The 22,820-nt window shown below is 43.4% G+C and overlaps 1 protein-coding gene across 1 annotated transcript; it reads right to left on the reverse strand.

Annotated features, from left to right (window-relative positions):
* Positions 1 to 354: 354 nt before the first annotated feature.
* On the reverse strand, positions 355 to 22,820 carry LOC118411955 (multiple epidermal growth factor-like domains protein 10). Its single transcript, XM_035814484.1, has 6 exons — positions 22,043 to 22,820; positions 3,451 to 3,579; positions 2,880 to 2,975; positions 1,896 to 2,091; positions 1,519 to 1,565; positions 355 to 1,313 (listed from the first exon to the last, which is right to left on the reverse strand). The coding sequence occupies exons 1-6, from the start codon at positions 22,161 to 22,163 to the stop codon at positions 1,069 to 1,071; spliced, it is 834 nt and encodes a 277-aa protein (XP_035670377.1). The 5' UTR covers positions 22,164 to 22,820; the 3' UTR covers positions 355 to 1,068.

Consider the following 22,820-nt stretch of genomic DNA (forward strand, 5'->3'; position numbering starts at 1 on the left):
CTCATAGAGTTACAGTCATGGATAGTGAACCATCAGGCGAGAGTGCGTTACAAGAAGATACTGACCCTGTCACAAGTTTTTCATTCCTACGTCGTATCGGCAAGAAATGGCAAAATTTCTTCAAGGCCAGACCGTCAATGCAAGCGGAAAATGAAAGCGAAGACGAGAATACCAATGGCGGTACTTTTGGTGAAGACGATGAGATTGAAAACATAGAAGAATCTTGTAGTGTGCAGGTCGACGAAAGGACCCCCTTGCTGCAAACACCCGACCAATCAAAGAAATAGAACGTATTTGTATGTTTAATGTCATAAAACGCTCCATATTTGCCAATAAGACTATGTACATGTAGGGTTATATAGATAGATATATTTTTGTCAGTTGTCACATTGTTACAATTATGTAGTAATAATCTACAGTATACAGATCCTTACAGAACGACACCGACATGACTAAAATATAAAATTAAAACGAAACGAGAAAGTCATAAAGTTAGTTTCAATGTCTTCCTGTACAAGAGCCACGATCTTTAGTGTTTTCTTTTCCCAGAGAAACTATCATGATACGAACATTCTATGAACAAGTTTGTTATATCTAAACATATGTACATTAAATAAGGTTGTTGTCATAACATCAAACGGTCATCAAAATAATGACAATGAACACACTATTTCAAAGACTCATCTTTTACGATATGTTGACAGTTAATGTTAAATACGTTCTCAATTGACAGAGCCTTTTGATAGCATCAACTACACTAGGAAAATGTGGAAAATTATTATTTTGGCAGACTATAACAGCTTGCAACCTGTACAGCTGCCCCTATATATACTCCACACTCTAGATGTCACTGCTAGGCACGGCCTTAAAATTAGACGCAACTCTGTATAACTGTACTGTAATATAGTTCTCTACAAAATGTACCTTTCCGCTTTCTTCATTAAGTCGTATTTCAACATTTCAACACTTTCCGATCATTCTACATAGAACAGCGGTATAAGCGTGAATAATATGATAGAATGACGACGTATCCCGAGATTGCAGTCGGATTGTCCTTAGTTTTTTTTTTCACACACACGAAATGGCGCCATTTCGAAACGAGCCTTTCTCTGCGAAACAGGAATCAGACGACACTATCGCCCCGCAAGCCGCCCCTCCCCCATCATCCACCTCGGCGATGGTCTCCAGCACGTTTACATTCCTGTCTGCGGTCGCGTCGCGGAAGGATACAGTCAAAGACTTCCGTGCGGAGGCACTCATTGGTGGTGGGTTTCCGTTGAGCAAGTGACTGTTGTCTTGTATTGTTGCATTATCTAAGAATAAAAAAAAAGTAATTTTATTAGATATGGGACAAACGACTATTTTTGTCTAAAAGGTACATTTACATATGGAAATTTTGCCGAGTCTTTTTCAAGGACTAAAGCATCTGATTATTTTTTGTATTACAAGCACATGTTGTAATCAAGTATTGAAATTGGAAAGATTACAGTAAGAGTTACATTAAAGCCATTGCCTTACCTATTGTGACGTATTCGTTGCCCTTTTTTCTTGTTGTTCGCTGGTAGCTGCAACAGTAATTTTTTTAAATTTAATATAAACATATACACATATGGCACGACAAGAAGCAAAACGGAGACGGTAACAGCTTCGATAGAGAATTCGACTATCTTTAGCAGCTGCGGTATTTCCTAGGGAAAAAAATCATTTAGAATAGCGGCACATGTACAAGGTAAGTACTAGTCACAAATGTAAAGGTAAAGCAGACATCCTCAATTGCGGTGAAGCCTCATGCTTTTTCCCAAAAGCTTCAAGAGCAATGCGGCTGCGTATTCAGACAAGTATACTTCTCTTCTAGATAGGTGTGTATTCTAATAAAAGTGTAAAGTAGTCCTTACAACACAGAAGAGATGCTCTCCATCCGCCTCTGTCTCTCCTCCTTCAGCTTACGGCGGAAGAACACAATAACAGCGACCAGCACTATCATGAGGACGAACACCAGCAGGAAACCGCCGATCAATGCGCCATTGGCCGTCAGCTGCGCGCCAAGCGCCAGGTCTTTGTTCGAATCGGAGGTCGCGAAAGACGGGTTAGCTGTGTAAAAAAGAAAACAATGGATGTTCGTCATCGAGTTACGGATGTGAACAAGCATGAGTCTGTAACCTGAGAATTTTTCTTAGTACACCGGGTCACCCCTAACCTTCTCGGTGTGTGCTGGGTTCTTTGACCTGCAGGAGTTTGATGCATGAGGCGCCAAATACGGTTGGTGGAGTATTTTCTTCAAGGCTTCACCCTCCCCATCCCCACTGTTGTCTTCATATAAAGCATGTTCGCGGATCCAACTGCGCATCGCAGGTCAAAGGTGATTGCCCCATTAATCGTAAACGGGTCTGGCCTCAACTGTGCTTTCTACATGTCCAGATATATATATGACCTGATTCGGTCAAATTTCACAATAATGTCCAAACGTGTCCTACTTTAGTCGGGGCCATCATCATTGACATGTGCATGCGCAGTAAGACCCATAAACATGCTTATGAGTACAGGCTGCAAGCATGAGCTTATCATCTCCAAGCAGATGTTGGGGTAGGAAATCGTAATGTTTTCTGCCAGGCCCGGCTTCTCGAACAGCCACTACATGTGTTAGTCCCCACCTGGTTGGAGATTCTTTTTCTTTTTGTTGAGGTAGCCAGACACTTTTGTTACTTACACTGGGAGATCTACTGCAGGTTGAATATGAACGGATATAGAATGTTGTAACAGGGCGTATAACTTACATTTGTAGTTTGAAGCTGACCAGAGTGGAACAAAGGGCAACCTGTAGACTTCTGTTCTCATGAACGACATCTAGCGGAAAGTACGAAAATACAAAGGAGTCTTACCGTAGCAAGCACCCGTGCGTCTGTCACATGACGTACCGCTGTGACAATGGTGACATCTGTATCTGCAGTTCACGCCGTAAAACCCCTCTGGACAGGCTAGAATTATGACAAGAAAATGTAAAGTAGTCATCTTCAACCGAGATAAGCTTGATACTTTTTCATGTAGCTAGTAGTAGTGCATGATGCTATGGCTCACATTTTTCAGAAAAGTACACCGAGTCACCCCTTTACTCTTCTCGATATGTGTGTTGGATTCTTTTACGTACAACCGCTTAGGGCTAACGACGTCTGAAACTCCATATATACGGGGCTACCGGCTTCACGTCCTCATCCGAAAGACCTATGAGGGCTCTCACAATCGTGCTCGAGCGGGGTCAAACCACAGACCCCAAAAAGTAACCTTGAACAGTGTATATAGTCTTCAAGCAGATTAACCAATAACACACCGAAGCAGCCGACCAGGCAGTGTCCAACAGCCAGCGGTGGCGGTTGGACACTGCTTGGCTGCCCTTGATGCTGTCTTTTGTCACTGATAAATCGGATTGGAGACTTATGCACATAGTAGACTTACTTTCTTCGCAGAACTCTCCGGTGAAGCCGCTCCTGCAGTAACACTCGCCCGTCACCAGGTTACAGCCCGCGTTGTTCTGACATCTGCACACCGGCGCACAGCTCTTCCCGTGGAACCCCAGCGGGCAACCTGGGGACGAGAAGAGAACACAGTTTAACCCCGGATTGCAATGTCCTGTAGTGTAGTGTAGTGTAGTGTAGTAACATTACACAGCTCAGTGTATGCTCTTCCCGTGTGTGAAAATGAATATGAGTCATTTCCCTCTTCCAAGAACTTTTACCTCCCCAGCCGAAGTCAGGCTCCCATTTTTACACCTGGGTGGGAAACGTAACTGTTTCAAGGTCACAACGTTTAGCAAGGGAGCAGGTAGGGAGGGTAGACAGGGTAGTCAACGTACATGAAGTAAGCCGCTGATTTAAGTGCGTGACGCACCAATTTGCACGTTAATTCCAGGCTGCTGGGTTTGATCCACTCACACTTCGATGGACCATACATAAGTGTGGTGGGTTCACGAAACCGTGACCTCTCGATCCCTTGTCCTGTCACCTAACCACTAGCCCCACGACGCCACTTTAGGTTAATGACCTGACGTTTAAATAGGTCATCTCTAGAGCCCTACAGACCGGCTATTGTGGATTGTTCCATCCGGTCAACAAGGTGTTTGCGGTTCCCCATTCACACCGTTTCCGCTCTCGTGAGAAAAGCTCCTGTCATGACGTCTGAAAAGTCAATGGACGTCGTTTTTGTGGTTAACCCTTAATACGTGAACACAACCAAAGAAAAAATCTTGTCAACCCCTGTTTCAACAAGGAAAATTCTTACATGTGTCCGGTCAAACAAATGACTGAATGAAAAGATGTTGCCAGTGGCCGGTATTTGCCGACTGCCATTCCGTACAAAATTGAATAAACGCAGATGTAAGGTCTCAAATTTTAAAGAATATTCAAATGGAAACCTCTTGAGACCATGCGAAAATCAGGGAACAGTTTTGGAAGGCGGAGCCACCCCGCTCCTGCCACCTTCCACTAACGTCAGTCGACGTCAGGTAGCCAGTTATACCTGCTTGGAGTGAGGAAAGTGGTGTAAAGTGCCTTTCCCGGGGACACAACGTCTAGCCAAGAATGTCAATGATACATAAAAAGAGATATGTCTCTCCGCTGCTTACACTGTAAGCTAAAAGGGAAAAATGCTTTTTGTAAACATTGTAGAATAGGAAGACATGTTGCTGATATAGTTAGTCAAACTTTATTAGGTAGATCCGATGAGGTCGAACCTCGTAGACCTCTAATTTCCGATGCCATAACACCCCGGCTCGTGTTTTGTAACAACCGAGCTGCGGGTTTCACTCACCACAATCGTTGCGGTGGATTTGGGACCGTTCTTGTTGATATTCGAGTCTCTGTCAATTACGACACGTCCTGTACCTGTCAATGTAGTCCCTCTTGGTCCTAGTGGGGAGGTCCTTGACGAAGGAAAGAACACGAACATGTGTTTGTCTAAAAATTGCGTTGTCTAAAATTGCTTGCCATAAGTATTTTGCAATGGCGTAAACGCGTTATTTATTGACAGCAAGTCTGTTGGGCGGGGGGTGGGGGTGTATAGGTACCTGGGTTAACTGATCGGATGGCACACAAGCCGCTTTGTGGCGCCTTACAATTAAGACTAAAATAAGACAGAGAAAAGGAGGATCAAAAAGGATAAGGAGTACAGGAAGAAGTAAAAGAAGGGAAACGTGTGGGAAGGTAGCACACTGATGAGAATTCATTATGATTATCTGTAACATATCAAGCCATTGTGTAGATAGTCCTTATCTTCCTTGAGAAAAGCCCTTTAAACCATGTATAGATGAAAACCATTGTTGTGCGTAAGTTAAAGACACAACCCGAAACTGGTACCTCGAAAAAGGAGATTTGGAGGGATTACCAAGGACACCTTTTGACTGTTCCACGCCTACGGCGAAGAAACAAGCGGCGAGTGCACGAAATTAATCGAGACAGGGGTCGCTCACCCCCGAGTAAACCGGAAAACTCCTCTCGGGCACAATTTACGAGGTAATTTTTGACATGTGGTGGTGTTTATAGAGGTCCCTACAAATACTTCTAGTATGCTGGCAGGAATTGTTTTCAAGGTTGTTCTTTAAAAAATCACCGGCGAGACTCATGTCCTATTCAGCATCCCAGCACGGAAGAGATACCTGGGAGATGCCGATTGGTGTGGTTACCAGGCTAGAATTCACGATGAACGTTTTCAGATGTAACGTTAGTCTATAGTCTTCAGTTGGTAAAGAATTGTGGTAATTCAGATGTAGACCTGCGATTGGCTGAGAAGCTGCTGCATTGAAGAATTAGGCGATCCAACAAAAGGAACGGGTGCTTCAATCTAAAGATTTTCCAATCTTAAGATTCTCCGACTTTTTCTGCACATTTAATTAAGAGAATTGGTACAGACCAACGAAACGTCAGATAGCTTAAGTTTGTGAGGATTAAACACGGTTAGTTATCATCAATCTTCGTTGGTAATCCAATCGGAAGCCCTGTAGTCAGTGTATAATTCCTGCTCACCGCTCTGTGCTCTTCAGAGCGAACTCGAACTTGAACTGGCAATGACCGGTTGGACCTGTTTTGTCTAAAATGAGAAACTGACGTTTGTTTCTACCGATTTGGGTTGTTTTAGGGTATCTCTAAGACAAAGCAAGCTGTGATAAGTTAGACAGGAAAAGTTCACGGCTCTTGTAAAAACGATAGTCTAATTCATAAGTCCAAAACTGACAAAAGGAAGGTCTAGGCGATTGTCATTATAACTAGTATATGTGAACGTGTTTGAAGATCACAACGTCCATACTAGTAATGTTATATCGTACTTTCAGCACGTTTTTAACAATTTGGAGAGAACGGAAAAAGTACAAGAAAAAGATAAAAACGAAACAAAAAGAAACAGAAGGAACAAATAAAAAATTTCGCGCACAAGCAATGACTTGAAAGGAGTGAGGCAATATTTCAAACATTGTTATCCATGAAAAATAAGTCTTTGTATCACCACTGACGGCCAAATTGAAAGACTAGTTACATAATTAAACGTTATCTAATCGTCGCTTCCGTGTTGTGTCGCCATATTGAACATGTTTTACCTCCCAAAGGTCAAAGGTTATCACGCGGCGGTTGGCTACCGGAGGTGGGCGCCAAGGTACAGCGCAGTTGTCTCCATCACTGTACGTGTGCTGTTTTTACACTGTCACCAGTCAAATGTGTAGCCAAAGAACATCTGTTGCTGGGGTCAGTCCTGGATGTTTAGGCTAACGTCACATTTCCAAACCGGGGCCCGGTCGGGTTGTTTGTGGAAACGAAATATAAAAATATCTACGCAGATAAAGCCCACGACTATAACTTCTTTTGTAGTTTGGTGTCTTTTGTATAATACTTTTCGTCCCCGAAAGATGCCCGGCCGGGCCCCGGTTTGAAAGTATGACGTAGTTCTTACATCTAGGTTTGTCACTAGTTTCTAGTAATTGATCCTCCGTACCTAACCCCTCCTGGAGGAAAGGGCCTGCTTATTTCAATGCCTCTGAGGAATCATTCTTCCGATAGTTTTTGCAATAACTGTCAATAATTTCATCAGATTGGTACACAAATTATGGGTACAGTTCTCTGTTGCAAAAACAAAATTCACTCCAGTCACGAACCGTGATGAGGGGGGATACAAGTTAAGTATAGTCACGTTTGGGACACATTCTACGCAATGCAGCGCCACCGTGGGAAGTAGAAGAAGAGTAGGACAGGGACAACCGAACGTTAGCAAATAAAATTACGTTTCTCCTGTATTATTCAGTTTTTCTAACAGTTTGACATAGGTCGGTGGGAAGTTAGTAAATGTACATGTACATGGTACATGACCTCCAGAGCTCTGGCCCGTCTCCTCTTCAAACGTCACATATGTGCCATATTAAGTTTAATTCTATACCTTTATTTTGTACTTTGTGTAATAGTTGTTGCCATACATTGTGATGTACATTTGTCGCGCAATAAACTTGAATCAGTGAGACAATAAAAGGCATATCAACCATTGACAGGAATCTAAGAGCATCCTAAGAAATTAAAGCTGATCTTTGTATGACATATTCACGAATATCCCCAATGGAGGGTGTGGAGGGGTGTCCATTGCGTCTATGTGCGTACTGTACCACCCAAGCCGTGCCGACCACCTTCACCACAGCCGGCTCACCTCCTAACCTTGGTTCCACATCAGGCCGCGTGTGTTTACCAGACAACGCTCTAAACACCTCTGGCGTCGCGTGCCGACCCTTCCTACCACATTCCTGGACAGAGACTTGACAGACGAGGAACACATCTCTCCTTTAAGGACCTGCACCACCGTCTTAGCCTTATCTCAAGGAGCTGTAGCTCAGGAGGAAGGAATGCCGTCTTGAGGGTCTGTGAAGTAGCAAGGAGGTTCGAACCTCCTTGGGAGTAGATAGCACTTCAGCAATGTAAACGTGTTTGGTGGAAGCCGGTCACCACGATTGTAGCAGACTCTCTGAGTCTGACTATTCTGTGGGGGGTTGTACGTTGTTAACGTGACGTTCTGCAGCCTGGTATTCATCCTAATCTAGCTCAAGCCCGTCCCTCTGATCGCATGCCAAACGAAGAGTCTGTCACAGGCCGCATTTATTCGACATAAGGGCGATCCGATGAGCAGTCGGGAGCTAGAATAAAATGAATAACTAACTAACGTTTCGTGTGTCATTCTCTAATATGACTGACTAAAATATGTCAATTTTGACAATATTTTGAAAGAAGAAAACATTAGGTTATATCAAACCATACTTTTATCAAAATAGTTTTTTTCATACCATTTATTAGTAATAATATGCGACTCTTTTCGAGCTTACCTCAATAACAACGACGCAGAATGGAATCGACACAAATTTACCTCTCGACTACATGTATTTGTTACGGACAGTCGGGACAGAGCATACTAGCCTGATTAAATCGTGCTTATAGCAGCCTGCCCAACATCCGCCGACCTCCTCGAGGGGCCAGTTACAGCCCGGCGGACAGCAGAGTTTGTGTTACACGGACTAAGAACACAGTACGACATTTTCATTATAAGAATACAGATTCATTATTAGAATAGGGTCAATGGTGTACCTATTTCTTTATTTTCACAGTTACATATTTTCTATATCTAGTTACTTTCCAAGCAGATGTTGAGTCGCGCGCGTAGATATAGAAGTAGTCGGAAAAATTACACTGGCGCTCCTCTTACGCTGGCGTAATTTTTCCGACTACTGCTATATCTACGCGACTCAACCTCTGCTTGGAGAGTAATATCTAGTCACGTTCACCGTTAAGTGACAGGAAGTGATCAATGGACACATGTTATGTTAATCAAAGTCTTATTAGCATAATTGATGAACTACAACTGGCGAAGACGAGAAACTCTATGAATATTGCATAGAGGCGTGAGATCTCGGAACTCTTGTTTTGGTTTGTTGCTACAGACAGTCTCCAGATCACTTATCAGCATATCGGCAGACAGGTCAATCGGATTAATACGCGTCCAGGTTATCAATTAATGAGGAAGAATCCATTTAGCGCTATCTAAGGAGACATGGAGAGGAATGGCTTCTTTTTTTAGGCCCTTGACTGCCAATTGAAGTCAGGTACCATTTTTACACCAGGGTGGAGTGAGGAAAGTCGTGTATAAGTGTTTTTCCCATGGACACGAAGTGGGGTATGAGATAATTCGATCCCTAACCGCTAGGCCATCGATGCCACAAACCCGCTATTATAGTAGGCCGGGTACCTACTCTCAAACAGAGGTTGAGTCGCGGAGATATAGTCGTGAAATTTACCAGTGCGCTCCTCTTACGTAAGAGGAGCGCACCGGTAAATTTCCCGACTACTACTTTATGGCTCCGTGACTCAACCTCTGCTTGGAGAGTATGGGTACCAACATTTGTAGTAACCGCTGACTCAATCTTTTCGCTTGCTAAACCTCCACCGTAACCGCGGCGCCATCGTTCTGTTCACAGTGCCTTTAATCATGTTAAAACCCTCAAACCACCGTATGGGGTCAAAACTGACCCCAGGCGTATATCAATGTGTGCCATTCTGTCATTTCTAGTCGAAAACAAATTTCCTTTTAGGAGTTTGTTTGTATATCTGTCCTATAACTTCTTATACGTTTTTACCGAGATTGACTCATTGTTGATTAAGTTATCCTCGAAAGTTTATGCATGGTCCAGTGGGGTCAAAACTGACCCCAGCATTTTTTAAACAAACTTTTGCGACCCACACCTGAACTACTTATCGTAGGATCACGAAATTTTCAGGGAATGATGTACATGTAAGCCAAAATTATTGTAGCAATTTTTGTGCTATTATCATGTCATATGACGACATTATGACGTCATCTGGGTAATATCGGCCGCCATCTTGGATTTTGACTGATGACGTCATCAAATTAGCATAAATTACGAATATTGAGTCCTGAAATTTATGTTGAATTTTATAAGATGTGATAAACAATTGTTTTTTGTCAAGAAAACCTTAAAACTTAAATGTTTAGTACAAAATTAGAAAATTTCGTAATTGATATGTCTGTCAGAATTCCGTTGCCATGGCAACATAAAAAATGATGAACATACTTTGTTCACTGAAAATATTTGCTATCAACATTTTCTAAAAAAATACCAAGTTTGGTGGCCCTAGCATAAGCCATTCAGGCGCTATATGGCATTGAAGCTGGTACAGGCATCAAAAACCTCCTTCCCGGTCTGAATAGCGTTGGTGCAAAATGTGGTCCTCATGATCTTTTGCATGAATTATGATAATGAGCTAGAAGTATTCTCACCTAATCATGTCAGACTGTCCCACATAGATCAATGAAACTATACATATATACAAATCACAAAAAGATTCACACAAAAAACTGTATTTGTACAAAACGTTTTGGGGTCAGTTTTGACCCCATACGGTAATCTACGTCACAAAAAAGCTACGGTGGTTTGAGGGTTAATACCACAACAAACTCCACAATTACACCGGCTGATCGGATTAGCGCGTGTTTGGGCGGGGCAGTCGCGAATTCGACAATTAGTGAGCGGTGATTGTTTTCATAGCTGCTCTCAAAACCCTTTATGTAAGGGTGGGGCGTGTCCTCATGATCTGTGATAAACAAGAATCCAAGCAGCTTCTGGGAACACAGAATCCAGGCACTAGCTAGTAAGCCTAATGTCACATTGTCGACCATGGCCTCAAGAGTCCAAAACATCTCCAGACCATGATTGGGAGTCGTGAGCGAGATAGCCACTTGATCTTACACGACTTTCCTCAATCCACCCAGGTGTAAATGGGTACCTGATTTCGGTTAACGTTGGGGACGCATAATGCAGTGGAAGGTGAGAGATGGGCTCCGCCTTCCAATACCGTGCCCCAGACACAGACGACTAGCAATCCGCTGCTCCTACGACTAAAGGCCATGAAACCTTTACCTTTCACAAGCCCCTGTCACACATTTAGGACCTAGGCCTCCAATGGATTTTCTCTCAATTCCGACAGGTTAATATCAAGGTGACCCTAGAGTATGAGTAGCCTGAATCCAACCAGCTCTAGCAACTCTCTTCGATGATCGCATCCAAGCAGAATATATCATTCCCGACATTGATTTTGAAAAATGATAGGCTGGCACAGACGACATTTAAAGACTAGTAGGCAACCGCGCAAACCAACTTCTAACAACAGACATTCCCAAGGACACAACGTCTTGCAAAGAATGCCAGGAATCGAACCCATGCACGTTCATCTTAGCCTCACTGACCATTCAGCCCATGACACCACCATAACCTATGGATGTTCTCTGTCTAAAATTTCCAGAGCTGTGCCTTACTTGCACATAGCAAGTTACCCTCACTTATATACTAAAACTAGTGCACATAGCGGTGTCTATGTTGTTTACTTTTAATGAGCTCCACTAATGAGAATGAACCGGCCGGGAACCGATTCATCCTGGTGCTAGCTAAGAACACGCAAAGGTCACGTAATCCGTGCATTCAAGGTCAAAGCTGTCACTCTAATACAGGTGGTAAGTGTTGGTGAGCACGTGACTTCCGATTTCATTATTAAAACAGCTGGGTGAAAATTTAGGTAAGGTTTGGGATTTTTCTGTGATCAGCGGCCATCAGGTGACGTGAGGAGATTTTGGTCAAGCACACCGGGTCAGCTCTCTTTTCGATAAGGGTTCAGAGGTTTCATGGGCGCCACAGGCTGCTGTAGAACATAGAAAACCCGACAAAACGCTTAAAACACGTAAAAAAGTAAAAATCGGAGTTGACCCGCTGCTTGGAGAGTGAGACTTGTGAGGATATTAGTTAGGCTACTTAAAGTCAAATCGTCAATAACTACTGTGCACTAGATATTGGTAAAGACTAGTACTAACAAATTGAACGACAAACTATTTAATACAGATAGCCACAGGATCCCTTTCTCTCTCCCTGTTCCTCTCTTTCCCCTTCCCTCTATCCCCCCTGTCCAAATTGTATTCTGGCACACGTTCTTCACCCTCACCCCCATTCTATAGTATACAAGTAGTAGCTATTAGGGCATCATCTGACAGCCTCCCCTTGTATCCCGTCAACGTTCCCCGGCCGTGTATTGAACCGCTTTGTCTATGTACTGCAGCGGGAAGCCGTGCGGTTGAATACCTGCGGTATAGTTTGTCTACCAAATCTCCCAAGATGTTCCGGGTTTTGGCTAGACTCAAAGACGAAGGCAAACATTTGGCCCAACTCTTCCGGTCTTGAGTTAACTCTCCCCACCACAAGTGGCATTACTCAAGCCATTTTAGGTCACACTATAGGAAGCCGGTACGGATGTTCTAACCGGACGTGGACTCAAGCGATAAGAGAGCCTACAAGTGAAATTTTCCGGCCCTTGCTTTTGTGGATGTGTCAGCGCGTAGCTGGTTGTGTGAGAAGCGCTATTCAGCTGCTGTCACATGGCGTGCTCTCAGAACAAGTCAAAAGCTAAGCTGCCGTAAAGGCCGCTATTATGGTCTAGTAAACCACAATTTGGCGCAAAAGAAGAAATCGACGTGCCCCATTTGGATCGTTTGACACATGAAATAAGTCATCTGTCATGAATGACGCGAGGGAGATAGTAAGGGAGAGAAGGTGGTACTTTTCAAGCAGGCTGAGCTGAGGCAAGGAGGAGACCGTTTCCTTCTTCTGATTGGTACCAGTTTTCTGACAGCGCTCGAGGGAGTCCACTGTAAGAAAGCGAGTACAGAACTACTTTCTAGCAGAAAGGGTGAAATCACGAGAGACCTGGTCGGCCTGAAATCTTTTGTCTTTTATTATAGGTCTACTGACAAAATTGTGACGTAGTGACGGCATACATGTAGATCTCCGATTGAATATCACGGTCACATTCGCCGTATGTAGGTCGTCATTCGAATGTTAATATCATAGGATTTTCATACCAATCACCGATAAAGGATCCATGACAGCTTTTTCAAAAACAGGTCAACTGAACTTTGGACGACACATGCACTGCTGCCCTCACAATGACCTCAGTTTGCAATCGTACGACCATCGTACGATGAATGCGAATAGATCCTATTACATCGTACGTCACTGACGCTTGACAGATGGGCAGTTCGACATTTGGACAAACAATCCGGAACATACACCCTGCTTTTTCTTGTTACGCAAAACTAAAACACGTGTGGTGACCCATCCTTCCTGGCACCGTGCAGCCATAACCTTGTTCCTGCTAGGTTGCGCTTCCGTTTGTAACTCCGTATTTTTCTCCTGTGCAGCTAGATCGGATTTGAAGGGGCCATAGACCACAAAGGGTCATACGAGACCGGAAACGTTATATCAACATGCTGTTCTTTCCTTATTGAGTTGAATCAGTACCGTGAGCACTGTAGGGGGGTTCTGTGATAACAGGCTTGACGTTTTAAACGCTGTGTATGGTGCAAACGCACGTTCCGTGTTTACTGATGTTTTAAGACACACTTGTTTTCTTTTGGTCGTAAAATACATGCTCAGTGCTGTCACAATCGTGTCAACCAGGCCTTCTGGTCGAGTGTAGAAAATGGTAAGATAAAAGATAATTGTACATTTCTACATCTTTTGTGGTAGACTATAAACCATAAGTTTATTATACATAACAGTACGCGTGCGTAAGGTAACGTTAAGATTGATTGATTTGAATCTGACCATCTGCCAAAACGATCGCAATGTTTTCACTCATATTTACTTGCCCCCCTAAGGACTATCTGCTTGAGCGAAACCATTTCACGTAAGGCAGTGTTATCATAGACATCGCACATGACATAACAATACAGGCTTTCAGTATGTGTAACTTGAAAGAGACTTACAAGACAATGACATCCTGTTCTTTTCTTCAAGACTTTTATCAGTATAGGATGGGTCAACTTAAGAAAACATCCTGTTTTCTTGTTTTTGATTGGAAAGATATGTCTGCTGATGGTTATACAGGCTAACAGTTTCCATACGCACGCAAAAATGTCAAGTGAAAACTCATCTGTAAAAAGTTATACGGTGTTGTATTGTTTTAGGATATTTTAGGAGCTACGGAACATGCTACCACAAGGAGTGTTGGCATAAATAGGAGCATTGTCACCTCGCTTTTTTAAAGTAACCTTAATCCACAGAGAGCTTACAACAACAGCTGCATTACGGATGGAACTAAGACCCAGGGGTTTAGTGGTTTACCACTAAAGACCACATAATCACAAAGTTAAAAGAAAGAAAATGTCCAGTATAACCGCCTGTTGTGGACCGATTGATAGCCTATAGAAAGCAGGCCCAAGCTACGGCGAGCTCAATGGTGATGCTACCGTACTGTTCGCTAGTGATCTCTGACAAGAATCTGATCGTTCCGTGTTCTGATGGCTCCGGTCTTCTCCTCTTCAAGAGTGCAACTGCAAATAGAGGTCAAACGATCTAAATCTAAAGGATCTGGGTTCGATTCCCAAGCAGCCCCCAATGTTCTGCCCTTGAGAAATACACTTTACACACCCTTTTCCTGACTCGATCAGGAGAAAAAAAAGCTTCGGTTAGAGTCTTCCTCCCAGATGGGGATCACCGGGCAATTGATTCAACGAAAAGCCTTTTTGGTGAGGGAAAGCCTTTTTGGTGAGGGATACCCTAGGATGCGCAGTTAACAACAGGCTTCTGTTCGAGGCTATGTCGTAGTGAGGGAATACGGTACGGTCTGTTTCTTTCATTAATTCTCTCGCATTCCGACTTGACGCTTCCGGAGCCAAGTCTCGGCCCTGGCACGAACGTTTGCTTACACACCGGTTCTTACAAATTACACTGACAACCGAATAAACCGAGAAGGCTTACACACGGCGTGTATATCATGGGGGAGAGTGGCAGGGAGGACAGCAGCGGGGAGGGACATCTCAGCGGGTTAGTTGACCCACTACGGGCGAATTTGTTCACGTGTGACCCATGAAGAAGCGGTATTGGCACCAGATGAAACCATGCTTCTAGCTGGATTTCGTTTTATTTGACTAGTACCTGTGGACTTAATTAGTAAAACAAGGTAAAACAGTTATCCTCAACTGAGGTGAGGCATGACATGCCTGCTGGTTAACCACGTTTGATCATTACCACGAAGATCATTACTAAAGAGGAAGATCAAATACTCGAAATAATTGATATAGATTCTAACAATAACAAATTTCTACAACTGCAAGGCAATGTCCAATAGATTGTTATATAACGGACAATTTTGGCACATAGTTAACATGTAGAATACTTCATCATGTAGGCTAGAATACTTCATCATTAATTTCATGGAGTAGACTGGAATCCAATATAGCCTAGGCTCCAGGCCCAACATACCCCCGAACAAATCTGCCTTGGAACAAGGACGTTATATCAGATATAACGTCATTGCTTGGAAAGACCCTTATTTTGCTGTGAATCTTCCTTATGATACTGTAGTTAGATACGGCAAAGTTTCTTTGGGAGCATTTGATTGTTGGACTTTGAGCCGAGAAGCTGGTGTCTGTAGGTCCTGACAGCAAGCGTTTGGCTTCCGAACAAGTCAGCTCTTCTTCGCTGTCTTTTAGCCACTGCAGTAGCGGACACGGTCAGCCCTCCTATAAATCTAGAACACGCTGGGCACGTCACGTCCACATGCAAGGGCAAGCCATCACTTCCTGTCGTTTGGTTCACCTGTCAATCACACTGGGCAGCGGATACCACGATACAAATCCGCCAGATTCGCGCGGACAAACGCTCCGGTTGTCAGCTGTTGTCCAGGTTTGGGCAAGCGTAAATCCAAAACATCCGCCGTTTGCCGAGCTGTCAATCAAACCGAGCCACTTATGAACGAGAAGAAAAGGGGAGGATTGGGAGAAAACAGAATAGGGGAGTAAGGGTTCCGTCAAGTGTCACACAATAAGTACGTAGAAGATGGGGGTAGCTTAGGAAAGAAAAGGCATCTCCAAAAATGCGCCCTTCTTTACGTAAGTGGTGTGACTTTCTCTACCCCGCACCAAGCAAGGGATTTACCATTGTTGTTCTTCAATAATTTCACCTGGTTGGTAAATCAAAATGCTGGGATCTTTGCTACACAACCACACAAGACACACACAACCAATGGATTTTATCTGCCGACGATGGTGTCGCGCCCACGCTACTTTCACTTGGCCAATTTTTCCTATCTTCCTATGATTTCAACCCAAGAGGTTTGGTAGAGATTACTGCAAAATGGGAAATTTTCGCGGGGATTTAATTTCGCGGTATACGCAGGGAGAAAGTTGCCTATTAACGGTGGTTTTAAGTCGTTTGACAAGGGGGTAGGCTGGCAAAAGTTTCGCTGTAGTTCGCGATGAAGAGGACATCCCGAAAATCGCGAAAACAAAACCGTGGCATCGCGTATACTAGAAGTAGTACATGCGCGTATTTCTCCTTTTCCATTATCCTATACTGTATAGTGATTTATAACGTGTGAGTAAAGACGGGACAAGTAGTACCACATTAGTCAATAGATAAGCCAACAAAACAGATGCCACGGGGATGTACTGTGACACACGAAACAACAATCCGAAGTACATCCGCTTGAGAGATTACCCAGCATTTACTCTGTCGTCTGACGACAAATCCGGACCAACTTTCCGCAATCCCCGCGGATTTCTTTACCGCGGGGGAGCGGACTCTGTTTTCACATATTTCAGACTCGGTCCAAGAGAATCCGGCGCGCAGCTGAGGAGATATGCGGCGGCATCCTTCAGCTAGTCCGCAGGAATGTAGCCGTACAAACCCCCGCAGTTATCTTATATACTTCACCACATCAACCCATGGACTACATTTCCAGACGACGTAAGGCATTCTGACTTCTGAGAAAGAGAACCCCGCCTAGCGTTTAAAACTGACATTTTGTCCGTCAATAGATTCGTAAGCTTGGTAATGACTTCGCTAGGTATACACATATAAATAAAATAGATAATACATGTACAGTTGTTTTTTTACAGTTGTTTCACAACCTAACTTAAAGTTTGTTGTTGGGTGTCATATAAGCGTCTCCTAACGTCAAACTGTCACAGAAATTCTGTTGGAGAAGCCTTAAATGCAGCTGTCAAAGTTCTCAGAGTTGGATGCATTTCGTCTGGGATAACGACCCCTAACCCCCTCGAGCTATTCATTGGATGGTGCGTGATACAGCCACTATTAAGATCATTTACATTTTTCCTAGCGGAATGATTAAAACGACAAAATGAGGACCACTAGAAAGATGTATTCAAATCCTAAAAAAGCACGTGTTATACACTGACTTGGGTCTTTGCATTTGATTGTAGATCAAGGAGGCATGTACGTGTGGGAATTTCATTCATGATGCTCATCGAACGATAAAGCCTTCGTTTGACAGATACCTCTCTACAAATGACAAGACTAAAGTAAAACATTGCTGCAGAGAGACCGAAATAGCATCTTTGGAAGGTAACCTGGGATTCAGACTGTAGCAGGGGCCACACAGCAAAGCTTTTAATTCGGCACCAGGGCTAAGCGGCCTGGTAGTGACGAGGAATACAAATTCAAATGGAAAATGGATAATACATTTCTTTTACAGTTGTTACAAAACCAAAGTTTGTTGTTTGGCGGTTTGTCATATAAGCGTCTGCCAACGCTAAACTGTCATTCCTGGCTGCTAACTTTGAGTACGAAATAGTAAATTAGTCTAATCTAATCTGCAAGCTAATCAAACTACAATTTATCCTCAGCCGCCTTGAGGAAGGCCAAAATCTGATTTTCCTACTAAGGACAAACTCAACAAGGTGGGCCAGGCGGAGCAGAGTATATTGTGCCGAGGAAACCTCGTCTACAGCCCTGGGGGAGACTGGTGACCAGGTTATTGGAAGGCTGCCAAAGGTATCGAGAAGTGGTGTCGGACAGAATGTCAGCCGACACTTTTATCTGATTGACACTTGGATAGAACGTCTTGCTTGTCCCGATGAACTCATCAGGGTTATTCCATACCATATGCCAGGGGTGGTCAGGCCATTTCAGGAGAAAAGATTAATACAATAGTGACGAAACTAGAATAGTATGGTCACCCTTCATAAACTTTTGAATATTGCAGCCCAACCGGAAATTAAACCAATATGTATTCAAGATGGATAAATAACGACAATAAAAACGATGGAGGAAACGTATCATATGGTTCAAGAATACCTAACACGGGGGGGCGACAATGAAAGATTATCCGACTAGTAGACGACTATACTTCATAAACTAGATGTAATACTAATTTCATACACATAACTTATATAACCTAACTGGGCCTGGAATTTAAACCAGAAGATCCAGCAACAAACGGGTGGAAATGTACTTAATTCTTGAGCGTCCCAAAAGAAAACACGCATTTCCGAGCCATATACTAGTTCACATATCTTGAACCAAATATGAGAACCATTAGATAGCCATCAAACTAATCTGTACTAACAGATAACATTACCGGAACAGGCTAGGGTCCGGCATCACAAAAACAAAATATCCGGTCTGTCTATATATGCAGTCTTATCCATAATCCGGATTTACATGATGACTTCTAGTTTTACTCGTACTGAGAAGAAAGAGACTGTTTCAGAAAATAATCATCATATGGTTATGTACACACAATGGCACACTCGAGAGCTTGAAGCCTGCGGACAACTTACCACTTTTAAAAAATTCTATTCTATCCCAAAAGATTTAGTCACTCTTAAATCATAAACGATGAATTTTTGCTACATAGTTGGGATGAGGGTCAAATGGTTATCTAGATTCAAATAACCCTAACTCAAAAAAGTTAGGTGCGCAAGAATACAATTTGTCAAAATCTAGGACAAAGTCCTTGCTAAAACTGTAAAATCTTCCAGACTTTGAAGTTTGAACAGAACCTTGAGAGAATACAGTTGAACATATGTTACGAATCTTTTTAAAAGCGGGCTTTTCCCTTGGCGAACCCTGCAAATGCTTCTACCACTGGTAACAGGAAGCGGTATGAATGGGATGTCTGATCGCTCAGCCTATCGGATGTACTAAGGATGAACTTGAACCTACACTTGGGAGGCATCCGTGACCTCTAGACGACCCAAGGAGCGATCTACCACAACGTCTTGAAAGTAGCGTTTGTGTCGGGAGCTCTAAGATCCACCATTAAGAGCGCTGACGGCTTCTTCGTTTCGAGACACTTTCCTGATGGAGAGTAGCCATGCAGTAACGTAAATTGAAAACTATCCGAAATACCTGTGTACGTTTTCATCCATCCTTTCTGTTTTCAATCCTACGAAGAACAAAATCTTTATTTAGAATATCACTTTTGTTGAGAGCAAAAACAATGATTATTTAGTTCAAATGCTGGATTTGAAATCTTAATTTGAAAAGACTGTCATAATAGACAGGAAAGAGGAGAAATAACATGACTGGAGAAGCCATTTTCAATATAATCTCCTGGAGTTTGGAGTATCTATCTACTATGGAAACATTGCATTATCGTTTCTTCTCAAAATCCACCGGGATGATACAATAGCCTTAGTCTCCAAGGTAGGAAAGCCCCCATTCTTCAATTTCTGGGGACAAATACGTTCCAGTTCTTTGCTCTTGACTTGTGATCGGTCAATCAAAACAGGAGGGACAATGTAGCCTGGTATCCATCCGTGTTCAGCTAGCTGGTCTCAAAGAACTACCCATTGCCCGATTCTGGATACGGATACGGGTACTTACTGGCCAGACTCCGGGCACTGGCTAGAACTACGGGCACTGGATTATAGTGGATAGGACTGCGGGCACTGGATGGCCGAGGACTCACTACATAGGGACTACGGGTATTGGATACGACTACGGACACGGATACTGGCCAGGACCTCGGGTATTGGACAGAGCTCCCACGAAGAGGAAATAGGGATGATGACTAGTGTACAGAGGGAAATGGTGATGAGGCATGTTTGGGCATCTCTTTAGCCCGATGTATCAGTGCGATCACACGTGTCTGCAAATTTGCCCACTCAACATGGGAGATGTTGAAACAGCTCCTCCAAACAATTCTGGGCACGAGTTACGGATGTTTGTCCTCGTGTTTACAACCGTACTTAGATAGATACTGCACAGACATGATAGACGCATGCAGCTATCAGTGTTAATCAGAGGGGGTTAGAGACAGACCCAACTGAGTACTGTAAGATTCAGCCTGAGGCTGGTCTAATCTACACCACTAACGTTCAGGGTTTGTAACGTGTTTTGCGGCACTAGTACGTCGGTTGGAGTAGCAGTGCACGGTGATGTCAAGCATGTAGCCTTATCATGCTTTTAATAGTCTTCGCGGACAACAGAAATGAAGTCAGTATAAAGGACCTAACAAAACACTCGTGAAGAAAACACTGAACCAGGTCATGTATCTGCTTGGAAATTACAAAAAAACGACCCGCATGTACGCATTACATTAGGAGATGGCAGTACTGTAGTCTCTACCAGGCTTCATAGGGCGCTGAAAAATAGTACACATTGGCCATGCTGTACTCCCAAGTCTCAGACCTGCGAGTACAGCATGTAGCATATGCATGAGTACAGCGGAGGTAGCAGCTACCTCCGCTGACATGTTCTATTCTATTATAATTTGTCAGCGACCTGTAGACAAGCAGTGTTCCCGATATGTGATTTCTATACATTAGAACCCGCCGTGGTCTCCATTGGGGCTGGTTCGATAGACATATCGCAAAATCATACATCAAAAAGACCAAAACACTTCCTAGGAACGTTCTCTTCATACTGTACTATCCCGTAGGCTATAATTCTATAAAAATGGTAACCTTAGAAATTGCTTACAAAGAAAAGGACAGCGTGTGTGTTCTGTAACAATCACACTGAACGATTTGACGTAATCGAAGACGCCCTGTAAGTCTGTAATCGTTCCAACATGACAGCTGTCACACACTGCACTATAGGCTTATTCTTTTAGAGAAGAATGGGGACTTTACATCAATTCATGTACCCAATGGCATCTTTGTAAACATGCAGACCAGACCACGTGGCTTTAGTGAGTGACACAGTCCAAATCTCCAAGCAGATGTTGGGGGTGGGAGATCGTAATGTTTTCTGACTGCCGAGCTTATCTTCCAAAACATGTGCTGGGAGATTTAAATCACATGCACACACACATACACACGCACGCACGCACGCATGCACACACACACACACACACACACACACACACACACACACACACATGACACACATCTTTCGCTTTCCAAACCGTGGCAGAGCGAAAAGATTGCGTCTGCGGTTACTACGGGGGAGGGATGACACCCAGTCCAACACTATACCAAAAATTGACCCCAGTTGTTGATGAAGGATGAATTTCTGACACCGCACGTGGCTATTTTACGTGGGTATGACACCCAATACTTCATGAGGAACATTTGGTTCCAATCATTCCGTACTGGCCTTGTTGGAAAGGTAAACAAAATGTGCGTACACCATACATATCATAGGATACATACAGTGCGCAGCCCCCTTCTACTTTTTTGGAGAGAAAAAAAAGATAAATCATATTGAAATATCATGTAAAGCACGTCAATGCTATAGTGATCGACTGTCAATAACTCAATTTGCAAAGTGATACTTTTTAAAAATTATTTCATCGTTTTTATAAGAAACACAAACAGCGGTGCTCAGTTTCAATATTCTATAGTTCCAATCCGACCGAAAATTCTACTCTACTTTATCTGCCCTCTATTTTACGTCTTTATCAAGGGCAGGATCAGACCTGACCGATCCGGGGATCAAGTCCTAATTCGGCAGCTCATCCCCGTCTGTGGTACACGGGCGTCACAAACAATGAAACATGACGAGAACAAAACCATGTCAAGAAAAATCCTCAGCAGCAAAATCCATTATAGGAGTAACGAATTCTAAATCTTCTTTTGGACCTCGGGATGACAAAATGTGGCCAGTTTCAGTGAAATTACATGTAAAAATTAACCTCAAAATGATAGTACCATCAAAGTTGTTGCTATCACTTGTGACTATATATGAAGGACAACATGTCTAATAAAACAAAAATAGTCTTACCTGATTTAGGAAAGTCTCCGTCCTTCATCGTCCTCCGCCAAACCTCGGCGTCCCGTCTCGGTAACCAGGCCGAAGCGGCACCGCCGGAGTCTCTGGTAGAATTTCTCACGTTTCGCTGCATTATATCCACCCGACTCCAACGTCTCTGCTAAAAATACGGCCCAAATCCTTTTCTTCCTGAACAGCCGAAGTAAATCCCGTCTCGAATCCCAGCAAAATCCGCGAAAAGTACTTGCTGTGATAGCGGGGAGTCTCCAGTATGAATAGGTCGTCTGTGGTGAACTTGTCTCAAATTTGGGACCGTCTCACATACGGACTGCGTTGCGGTCTATCTCTGTCGCTATGCCTATGCAAAGGATTTACTAGTATTTTTTGCCTTAACAGACGACAAAACAGGACAAAAAACCAAAGTACTCCTCTTTCTAGACACCGGGTTATTTCCACACCGTGCGTAGCTAGCTCCAAATTATCTTCAGTCCATAGATGCTCGGATTTCCCTAGGCCTGATATCGCGCACGATTCAGATATCCCCAAAAGGTCGACAGCTAGCTAACGTCCCATCTCGTCTCTCTGTGGGGGAAATAAACTTCCTCAGTTTGTGGCGAGAAATCGCGACCGTTCAGTGATGTTTAGTCGGAGCAAACAACAAGGGGAAACCGTTACTTGGTCTGACGAACCAACATGTGCAGCACATGTGAGGCAGCTGCTGCGGTGCCAACTGTGGTGGGACGGGGCCTAGCGGCGAGGAAAACACAACAGAACGTGTCTGACCCCTAGA

Source organism: Branchiostoma floridae, chromosome 3 (assembly GCF_000003815.2).
Source record: "Branchiostoma floridae strain S238N-H82 chromosome 3, Bfl_VNyyK, whole genome shotgun sequence".
NCBI classification, from domain to species: Eukaryota; Metazoa; Chordata; class Leptocardii; order Amphioxiformes; family Branchiostomatidae; genus Branchiostoma; species Branchiostoma floridae.

Coding starts and splice junctions, on each gene's coding strand:
- LOC118411955 (XM_035814484.1), bottom strand. CDS start 22,163: ATGCAGCGAAACGTGAGAAATTCTACCAGAGACTCCGGCGGTGCCGCT. Junction 3,580..22,042: donor CGGAGACTTTCCTAAATCAG/GTAAGACTATTT, acceptor TCTCGTCCCCAG/GTTGCCCGCTGGGGTTCCAC. Junction 1,566..1,895: donor GAGAGCATCTCTTCTGTGTT/GTAAGGACTACT, acceptor TTACTGTTGCAG/CTACCAGCGAACAACAAGAA.